This window comes from Formica exsecta, unplaced genomic scaffold (genome assembly GCF_003651465.1).
Source record: "Formica exsecta isolate Colony F162 unplaced genomic scaffold, ASM365146v1 scaffold215, whole genome shotgun sequence".
Classification (NCBI taxonomy): Eukaryota; Metazoa; Arthropoda; class Insecta; order Hymenoptera; family Formicidae; genus Formica; species Formica exsecta.
Window position 1 is genome coordinate 57720 of NW_021849447.1, and position 10654 is coordinate 68373.

Consider the following 10654-nt stretch of genomic DNA (forward strand, 5'->3'; position numbering starts at 1 on the left):
ATTGGCATCTCTGCATCAGATTCATAGCTCAATATAAATAGCCCCAATCGGTGTAATTACTATTGTCTCGTCACATCCTTCGACATATAATTGCATATCATCACATTTCAGCCATCGTCCTGAAGGTTTTCGACAGTAGCCAATAAAGTGACTAATGGCGAATTCGATTGGATGCACTAGTGCGCACTAGTGCGCACTGAGTGCGCACTCTTTCAGTATTTAGTATTCGGTTGGCTTGCCCTGTACTGGTTCAGAATTTTATGTGTATTCGGTTGATAGTGCACTAAAAATATGTGCTAGTGAAAACGTGTTCGACTGAACTGCATTATCCCAGTGCAGTGTTATTTGTACGTTCGGTTGAAATACATTGCACTAGTGCAGAAGGCACTGAATTGCACTGAGATTTTCGACAGTGCAGTTCAGTGCAAATTTGAGTATTCCAATGAAAAAATATGGCAGCTAAAATATTATTATTAGATGAACTGTTAAATAGTTCGAGCAGTTCTAGCGATGAAGAAATGATGGCAGTATTAATGCGACATGAAACACAAATTCCGAAAGCTCGGAATATGATAAATATTATAAATGAATATTCTGATAAAGAGGTATTATCACACATAATTTCAATGTATAGTTTAAATATTTATTATATTATTTCATATTTAAAGTATCTCTCTTTGATTATTGTAGGTTTTTCTCTGCTCTCTTGTTGATTACAAGTCGCATATTGCACATGTGGGCACCACTAAAGAAGTTACTAAATGCACTATATTGGGATCAGTGCCTGTAATCGCTCCCAGGTCAGTGCAAATAACCGCACTCGGGCCAGTATTAAACTATGCGCTCCAGACATGTGCGTCTGATAACAAAAAGTTACTAGCCACTGAAACGGAGCGAGTGCACATCAATCGAATTCGCCATAAGGCAACAAGTGGCTGTACACGGCCCTGAAAAAAGTCGAAAAAAATGGACGCTCAAGATGGCTGCGATAACGTACTACCGTTCGCGATAAATCTACCCCCACTACCGATATGCTCTCTCCTGTGATTCTTTACTCATTGAGTTCTTCTTCTTCTTCTTTCTTTTATGGCTGGTTGGGCATTAGTCGCCCATACACCATTGTTTCTTATGGGTTTGTAGAATATAAGCAAAACTCCTCTAAGAGACGAGGGAGTCCAAAAAAGGTCCAGACAAAGGACATACGCAGCACGCAAAAACACGTCCGAACCCGACACGTTGTCAGTCGGAACTACTTTACTTTACTCATTGAGATATACTATGTCCATAGACATAGTATATCTAGACCGAGTGTTGAGGAGTGGGAGCCGAGGTGCACGTAGAAAAGGACATACTCTGTTTCGTGCCCTTTGCGTTCTACGTGCACCTCGGCTCCCATTCCTCAACACTCTGTCTAGATATACTGTCTATAATCATTTTTTTAAATTAATGTACAATTAAAATCATGGTACAATCACTATAAAAAAGTTAGTTCGATTAAGGCCCTGCGCACAATAGAGAAATATTAGGAATAGGAATAAAATATTAAATATCAGGAGGAGCAATTTGGAATTATTTTACTTCAAACAAGGAAACGGAATGGATTAATTATTTCTAATTTTTATTTTTTTTATTTCATTATGTGTTAATCCATTCCGTTCCCTTGTTTGAAGTAAAATAATTCCAAATTGCTCCTCCTGATATTTAATATTTTATTCCTATTCCTAATATTTTCTCTATTGTGCGCAGGGCCTAAGATAATACTTACGATTTTAAGATTAAATTATATTCTTAATCTTTACTTTAATACAAAAATTAATTATCTATTTTATATTTTAGAAGTTTAAAAGCTGTGCTTTTTGCACAATGTCAAAATGTATTAGGTCATGAATCTCAAAATGTATTAGATTCATTAAAATTTTGATGTTTAGTTCCTACTTAATTGGGCAGTCAAATATGCTATATAGCTTCGCGATTCATTTTATTTATATAATGTTAAAAATAATGTATGTTTTAAAATATTGTAAGCTCATTTTTTTTTAAATTATCAAGCGACGCGGTAACGTCGCGACGCCAAGTACATAAAAATATATGTATATCGCTAATTTTCATGCTTAACAGTATTTTCAATTAATATAAAATAATAATATTTGATCATTTTGGGAATGAAAAAAATACATTCCATGATTTTTTTATAAATTAGTTTATATTAATTTTTAATTCTGCCATAGTCGCAACACTTTGTCTTTTCCACCCGAAGCGACTCGTAGACCGTCTGGTGACCAGTCGACAGCATAAATTTCATCCGCATGACCAGGTAGATCTTGGCTTAACTTTTTAGTTTTCATGCTCCAAACTATTAAAAAAAAGAGATGTAATATAGAATATTATTTTTAATTACAATGTTCTAGTTGATAAATGTTTTTCTATATCTGACACTACATACCCTTCAAAGTTGAATCTGCACTGCCACTGACTAGCAGACGAGAATCAGCGCTCCACGCCAATGAATAAACTGCCTGAACATGCCCCCTTAATGAGGCGATATATATCCCGGTATTAGATTCCCACAATTTAATGGACTTGTCAAAAGACGCAGATGCAATTATACGACCATTCGGCGCAAATTTAACATCGTTGATAAGTTGCTGGTGACCTGTCATCCTTGCTGAAAGAAAAATATTTTTGCAATATTTTCTTTTTTATATTGATTTAAGTGTATTTTGAGATACAACATACCAATAGGTTTCTTCTCTTTTTCTGGCTTCCACAAAAACAATGTGAAATCGTCAGATCCAGACACAAGCTTCTCTTCACCTACAGATTCATATCGCATTCTTGCATATTCTAACAGATTTTTTGCACTTGAACCCAATTGCATAGGGCCTGTCCTAAGCACATAATCAACATTCAAGGCTAAAGTATTCACCCAATGAGCATGGCCTTCCAAAGTTCTACATAATACACCCTGGAATCGATTTAATTGGTTATAATTGGATTTGGATATCATAGTTTTTATTAAAATACATACATCTTGTGCTCTCCATACTTTGACAGTTCTATCTTGAGAGGCAGAATAAATGAGACCACTACCACCCCATTTGACGCAAGTCACACTTTTCGTATGACCAGACAAAATGCGACAAGTTTGTGCCCTCTTTGTGTCCCAAATACGTATGTCATAATCTTTGGACGCACTCACTAAATGTAGGCATTCTGGATTCTTATGATAGGGCTCCCAGCATAAGGATGTCACCCATTTTTTGTGTCCTGTCATGGCTTTTCCTATACAACACCAAAAAAAATTTTTTTCTTTAAAAAATATGAAAAGTTTAACCAATTAAATATAATTTATAAATATATACCCATTTGTTTGCCAGTATGAGGGTTCCATAAATAAATTGATCCATTTTTACATGCAGAAGCAAGCTTAGAACCACATGGCGACCAAGAAATACACAAGACCCAATGTCTATGTCCCTCACATGTATAATATGGTGTTTGTGTATGGATATCCCAGAACCTTACTGTTGTATCACCAGAACCACTGGCTAGATGCTTGCCATCTGGTGAAAAAGCAACAGATATAACGGCTTCTTTGTGTCCTATATACAAAAACAAAAAGTTTATAAAACATTCTAATGTTTTTTTTTAATATCTTGATCTATATAAAATTTTTATTAACCTTCTAAGGACCCAGTGCATCTCGTAACAGCTCTAACTTTGAACACCGCTTGTGGTTGATACACGATTTCCATAACATGTTCACTAATGTTAAAGTCTTCGCCTACAAATTTCTCCAATGTATCTGTGATCTCCACATTATTTACATAAAATGCCATAGGTAATGGCTCTTCTTGCTGCAGCAAAGCATTGCAAATATCTTGTAATTTATTTATGGTAACATTGACTGGCAATTCTAGCAGACCACCAGGTAGTACTTCACCAGTGTCTGATTTAAAACGAGAAGCAATCTTGACTTGAGTATCCGCTAGAGTGGCATCGTTCTCGTCGTCAAGTTTCCTTTTAGTCATCTTGGTAAAATCAATGTAAAGACACTGAAATTGTCGATTATCAGATATATAGGTTATGTATTCATATATAATCACAAAATCTTTCATCACGATATTTCGAAAATAAAACTGATAGATCGCATGATACTTACATTCGTGTTAATAAAATCTTTTGTAACCAGAGAATTGTTTCTTGCTATTTTATATATAAATTTATTTAATTTATAAGATCATACTAAAAACGTGTTCTTTTTCCCATTTCACAACCCATGTCACTCAAATCAGCTGATTATTGCGTTATTGCGCAAGTGCGATATGAAATGATAGAGGAATACTAATTTTCACCTAACCTATATAGGTATGTTTATAAAAAAATTATAAAAATTCAGTAAAATAATAAAATCTACGTCGTCAATTCCGACGACGTCATACGTAATATAATGTTATAGAGTTGAATCTTGTTCATTTTGCTTGCTCTTAAGGACCAGCGCACATGAAAATATTTTATTGAGTCTTTCATTTTAGAAATAAAGGACTCTGATTGGTTGAATCCTTTATGCCGCGTGCATAACGCATAATGCATATTTTTGAATACACAAATTTATTTAAATTACAAAAATGCGACTTTCCCAAATAAAAATATTAATGAATATGTTATTCCCAAATGATTTCTAATCGATTCCGTTCATAATATTTATTAAACATAATTAAGATCTGCTAACTTGACGCTCGATAAATTTTTATTATTACAAAAAAAATATTGTTTCCTAAATGTTAAAATGATTTTCCTAAACTTCCCCAAACGATTCCCAAATTATATAATATAAAATAATTAGAAAATATTTAATTTCTTTGCTAACTCTACGGCGGTGGTAAGAATAATGAGCACGATCAGGGCTGTGTTCTAATTCCCCACCCGAGCGCACCCGATATTATAGTATATAGGCACAGTATATGTATAATCAGTAGCGACACTCCGTGTCAATCCTATTGGCCGCGTTCAGCAGAGAAAGCGCTCAATTATCGTCTTGTCAACACTTGACATTGATTTGTTGGTTCTTAAAGTAAGAACCAATCACATTCGATTGCTACTAAGCGGTTTTCTCTGCTGAACGCGGCCATTGTTATTTGCAATGAGTAAAGAATCACAGGAGAGAGCATTTGGTGCTAGCAAGCGGACGGAAGTGCCTATATATAAGTGGACGCTCAAGATGGCCGCTCAGGGACGAATTGCAGCATGATAGAGATACTGGAAGTACCTCAAAGGCTCGACAATGCACCATGATCTTACAATTAACACTTATTAATAATATTTGTTTAGTCTAATATTGGCTCTTCCTTTCACTTATTTAGAATGATGATCGTGCGCAAAATAAGTGCAGGCTGAAATAAGTAAGGCAACAAGTGGCTGTACACGGCCCTGAAAAACGTCGAAAAAAATGGACGCTCAAGATGGCTGCGATGACGTACTACCGTTCGCGATAAATCTACCCCACCACCGATATACTCTCTCCTGTGATTCTTTACTCATTGGTTATTTGTGTCTGAAATCCATAGACATATAGAATGGACTGAGCGTTGCGATAGACAAACGTGCGCTCGATGTAGAAAGAGAGATACTATATGGGAGGCCTATGTTTGTCTCTTTTCCTAGCATCTCATTGGTGATTTTGTCCTCCTCCATATAGAAAATAACCAATGAGATGCTAGGAAAAGAGACAAACATAGGCCTCCCATATAGTACCTCTCTTTCTACAGCAGGCGCGCGTTTGTTTATTTCGCAATGCTCAATCCAGTCATAAAGGAAGAGTAAGGAGAGTTATCTACCTAGATTGAAAGTGGTCACGAAAAATGTTCCGTATGTGGCCAGGTTTGCCGAATGGAATAACTTGGACCTATAGGCCGGTATTCATAGTCAGTTCTTATATTTAAGACCGTCTTAAGCACAATCTTAAGATGTCCTAAACCAATCACAGAGCCGTATTAGCATCTTAAGACATTACTTAAGACGGTCTTGAAATAAGAACTGACTATGAATACCGGCCTAAGATTGGTCCAAGTCATTCCATTTGGCAAACCTGGCCACATACGGAACATTTTTTGTGACCACTTTTTTTCTCTCTACACTATCGAGATAACTCTCCTTACTCTTCCTTCATGAATTCAGTCTATATATCTATGCTGAAATCATGTGTCATGCCGCCATGTTCTTGGTGGCAATAGCGCGCTAATATTTAAATTGTAAGAAAGGAAGCGGCAATTATAAAAAATTATTTTCATATTATATAAGTAACCGCAATTCATATTTTCTTAAATAGATATTACAAATTTGCAAATGTAATATTAAAGTAACGCAAGTAATCATATGAAAATAAGTAAAAAATAAAATAAATAAGTAATAATATTAAATGTATATTATATTATAATATATTATTCCTAATATAATGTATTATAATGTATTATGTATTATTTTTCTATTTATAATAAACATAGATAATATTTATAATTTTTGTTTTATTTATAAGCAAATTGATGTACATTTCGATTATTTACAATTGAAGTGTGTATAATGTGTCAAATACAATATAAATACAATTCAATATAAAACTTGATTAATGATTCCAATTTTTTTGTTATTTTCTTCAAAAATGAATAAAACTTTTCAAATCTTACAATATATGTATATAAAAATTAATTATAAAAAAATATGTAAACATTTTTAACATTTGCAAGCTACAATTTACATATTACAAAGAAGGAAAAGTAGAACCAGACTGGAAGAAGAGGCCACAGTATGAAATCTTCAAGGACAAGGATATTGTAACAAAGGGAAAAGAAGAGGATCTGAAGAACCACTTAGGTGCTCATCCTGTCCTGTTTGTGGACCTCAAAGGTTCTACAATTTGTAAATATGAAGATGCATTGGCGCATTGTTACATGAGCATTAAGGATGCTTCCGAAAGGCATGAGGCATTCTTGCTGAAGAATATCCAAAATAAAAATCATAGAAATTTGTGCGAGATGTGGTTTGAATCCAAGATATATCAAGACGTTGGCGAACAAAATGTGAAAAGTCGTCTGAGAGGCTTGTGTAAATATCTATATCAGGCACATGAGGAAAAGCGCGTTTAGGTTCTTATTGATAAATGTGACGCAGTTGTCGTATCTGCACTACGTGATGGTGCTTCTGATTGTGAAGTAGAGCGAATCGCTCAACTTATGTCAACAATTTTGTATCGGATTACAAAGGGAGACATTGCTCAGGCAATGATTCAAGGAATGCTGCTTACAGGAGTTTCCTATATAAGTGGTGCAGGATACACTCAAGATGTCAAAGCAGTTGCATGCAGATTTCTAGATGATACCCCTGATGTTGCAACAGGCTTTCTAAGAAAGAATATTGTTCCATTTTACGGTCTTCATGAAGAACAGCTTGATGACATTTTAAAGAAAATAAGAGGGTCACTGAAACTCATTGATGACGAACTAGAAAGGAAAAAACATGAAATAAAGATAGACTTCAACGGATTCCACACAAAAATAGGGCAGAAATGCATATACCCTCTCTATATAGTTGCTATTTATTTGATGATTAGTGGAAAGATGTTAGAAGTAGAAGCTCCTCCTCTGCTTAGTACGTACGAAAAGATACTAGCTGATATTGACATTGCCTCAGATATTCTAAATTTAGATGGAAGCTCAGAATTCCCAATCAAACTACAAGCAAGTGTTTTCTAAAGATGCTGAAGACAGCTAATGTTATGGTTGGCAAGTTTAATAATGCACTTCAGGAAGCTTGTGCAAGACATATCAGTAATCTTCAAAGATATTTTCTACGGAGAGATATAGTCAACTTTAGAAAAACATTGATCTTGTTATATAATGATCTCAAATCCCTTTTCAAAGGGTTTGAGAACCAATATCCGACAGAATATAGCGAAAATTCTTTACAAGGCCTAATGTTTATGGTCCTGAGTAGAACATGTGATATGAAGGAATTTTCTAATATTTCTACTGAGCTATGGATCAAAGATAATAGGGGTCGAAACGGAATAATCGATATCTGGATGTTTGATAAAAATAGGCAATTTGCCATAATGTGGGAACACATTTCGATTATTTACAATTGAAGTGTGTATAATGTGTCAAATACAATATAAATACAATTCAATATAAAACTTGATTAATGATTCCAATTTTTTTGTTATTTTCTTCAAAAATGAATAAAACTTTTCAAATCTTACAATATATGTATATAAAGATATTTATGGTGAAGATGCTATAAAAAAGTATTAGAATATAATTTATAAAACTAATGCAATTTATAAAGATAATGGTCCTAGTAAAGGACCAGCTTCAAATAAATATACAAAATGGGAATATATTTTGAGATATTTATGGGAAGAAACAATTATAAAAAAATGTGTAAACATTTTTAATATTTGCAAGCTACAATTTACATATTTATTACAAAAAATAGTAACTTATTTTATTTTGTGCTGCATATCGTTATTAATCTATCTGATGAGTAGTATATAAAAGCATACGTTCTGGACCGGATTTTTTTCCACCACCAAAATCAACTAAAAACATTTGGTTAGCAACTCTCCCAATGATATTTGTTGGTTTATATTATCTTATGAGTTCGGGTATGGATATATATAGAACAGTTAAAGAGAACAAATTTCTAGATGAAACATTAAAAGAACAGATTAGAAATAATAAGGCATCCAAAGGACGCGACGAAGGACTAACCCATGTAGATAAAATGATGCCATTTGTACATTATAATTTCGATGTCCCACGTGAAGAAACTTTCAACACACCAAAATACCACTCTTTAAATATCGTTATTAAATGGAATTAAACCTATCATCTTATCAAAAACAAAAATTGAAGAAAGCTTGGTTTTATGATATAGGTGAAAAAATTAAATTGAATTCAAAACATGTAAAAAAAAACAAATACTGATTATTATGGACTATTTCCATAATTATCTATTAGAAATGCAAATAAAGTATTTAGACAAATGGAAAATAATTAATTAAATTAAAATCTTTAGATACATAAATTTATAATTTATGATTGCTAATAAATGCTGTACAAACTGAAAGAAAATTTAAAAGATGGGGTATCTTTTAGTTTTGATAAACTTAAACACATAAACTTTGGTGAAATAGGATTGGTAGATATATATATATTCCTGGAGATGATAACGCGCCAGAAAGTCTAAGCGTCAAAGGGGTGTCTGAGGGGCACCTGAAAGGCGCTGAAAAGGTGTCTGAAAGACTAAGTCCAAGGGACGCTAAGTCCGAAGGACGCTTAGTCCAGGGAGCGCTTAGTCCGAAGGATGCTTTATCATCTGAAATTACATTTTTATTTCTGCCGGAAGAACTAAATTTAGAGGATGCGCCTAAAAGGCGCCTGGAAGGCTATGTCCGAAGGATACTAACAAAGTATACAATAACTATTAATTTAGGTCAAGGACAAAATATTTGGCGCAATAGAATCAAGGGTGTTAAACTCTGAAAATGAAGGACTTTCCCTTATTAAAAAAGAACCTGGTAAAATTAATCTTGGTTTACTAATCCGGGGTATTTGCTATTCAAAACTTAAAAAATCTTATATAAGAAGAAAGAATCAATCTCATAGAAGAAGTACCGCTAGCTTTTGATATAAACAAATTTAAATTTGAAAAGAATAATAACGAAACAAGGGTATATAGTCCTGTAAAATTAATAATAACCCATCGTCGTAAAATATTTATTTCAGGTCAAGCCCTTGATATTCCACAATATGCTGTTATAGAGTCGGGTAAAGAAACTATATTCAAAGGGGAAAATCAGAAGGGAGTCACTCTTAGTTCAGGTCAAGCACCTGAAAGACACCTGAAAGGCGCCGAAAAGGCGTCTGAAAGACTAAGTCCAAGGGACGCTAAGTCCGAAGGATGCTTAGTCCAAAGTACGTTAAGTCCAAAGGACACCCTTGATATGTGTGTACATTCAAATTTTGTGGAAGGACCGATATTTAGATTTGTTGTAAATAAATTACCTGCTTATATCAAACCTGCGAATGTAATGTATTTTCGTTTTGGAGATAACATAGGTCTATTTGATAAATTAAAACTTACTTTCGAAGGAGGGGGTCTGAACTTAAAAAATGTGAGAGTAATGATTGACTTACATGAAACAGAATGTTTCCAGTATGAAAAAAATGTTAATTGAAAGAAAAAGAATGAGAAAAAAATAAAAATATCTTAAGCAGGTTTACAAGTGATTTAACACTGTGCCAGTGACCTGCTAGGACATTGCTGAAGGATTCAAAAACCTCTGTGAGGAAAATCACCTGACGGTATGTGCTCGCCAGCGCTGTTTTTTTTTTATTTTGAATACATACCGTCAGGTGATTTTTTTTCTTTTTAGTTCCAGTTAACTTTAATTCATTGCTTGATTCAGAGTTTAACACTCTTATAGGGGCCCCTGAGGTATACAATCTTTTCTAATTCATATCTAGTTTCCTAGATGTGATAGAAAGAATTGTATAGCTCTTGTTGTCGAAGAACCGGAGGTTTGCCTATTCTTATTCCTGGCGCCAGGACACACACACACACACACACACACACACACACACACACAACGTCGCTC

General features: G+C 34.0%; 2 protein-coding genes across 2 annotated transcripts; one reads left to right on the forward strand and one right to left on the reverse strand.

Moving 5' to 3' along the window:
• The first annotated feature begins 424 nt into the window (after positions 1-424).
• Positions 425-1034, forward strand: LOC115235268. The gene is made up of 2 exons (XM_029806927.1): positions 425-605; positions 691-1034. The coding sequence occupies exons 1-2, from the start codon at positions 453-455 to the stop codon at positions 949-951; spliced, it is 414 nt and encodes a 137-aa protein (XP_029662787.1). The 5' UTR covers positions 425-452; the 3' UTR covers positions 952-1034.
• Positions 1035-1965: 931 nt separating this feature from the next.
• Positions 1966-4435, reverse strand: LOC115235266 (notchless protein homolog 1). The gene is made up of 7 exons (XM_029806926.1): positions 4163-4435; positions 3683-4055; positions 3363-3602; positions 3029-3282; positions 2737-2965; positions 2444-2665; positions 1966-2353 (listed from the first exon to the last, which is right to left on the reverse strand). The coding sequence occupies exons 2-7, from the start codon at positions 4029-4031 to the stop codon at positions 2214-2216; spliced, it is 1434 nt and encodes a 477-aa protein (XP_029662786.1). The 5' UTR covers positions 4032-4055; positions 4163-4435; the 3' UTR covers positions 1966-2213.
• Positions 4436-10654: the final 6219 nt, after the last annotated feature.

Excerpts from the sequence above, each read along its gene's own strand:
- LOC115235268 (XM_029806927.1), top strand. The coding sequence starts at position 453 with ATGGCAGCTAAAATATTATTATTAGATGAACTGTTAAATAGTTCGAGC. Across the intron at positions 606-690 it reads ATGAATATTCTGATAAAGAG|GTTTTTCTCTGCTCTCTTGT; the intron begins GTATTATCACAC and ends TGATTATTGTAG.
- LOC115235266 (XM_029806926.1), bottom strand. The coding sequence starts at position 4,031 with ATGACTAAAAGGAAACTTGACGACGAGAACGATGCCACTCTAGCGGAT. Across the intron at positions 3,603-3,682 it reads ATGCACTGGGTCCTTAGAAG|GACACAAAGAAGCCGTTATA; the intron begins GTTAATAAAAAT and ends TTTTGTATATAG. Across the intron at positions 2,666-2,736 it reads AAAAGAGAAGAAACCTATTG|CAAGGATGACAGGTCACCAG; the intron begins GTATGTTGTATC and ends TTTTTCTTTCAG.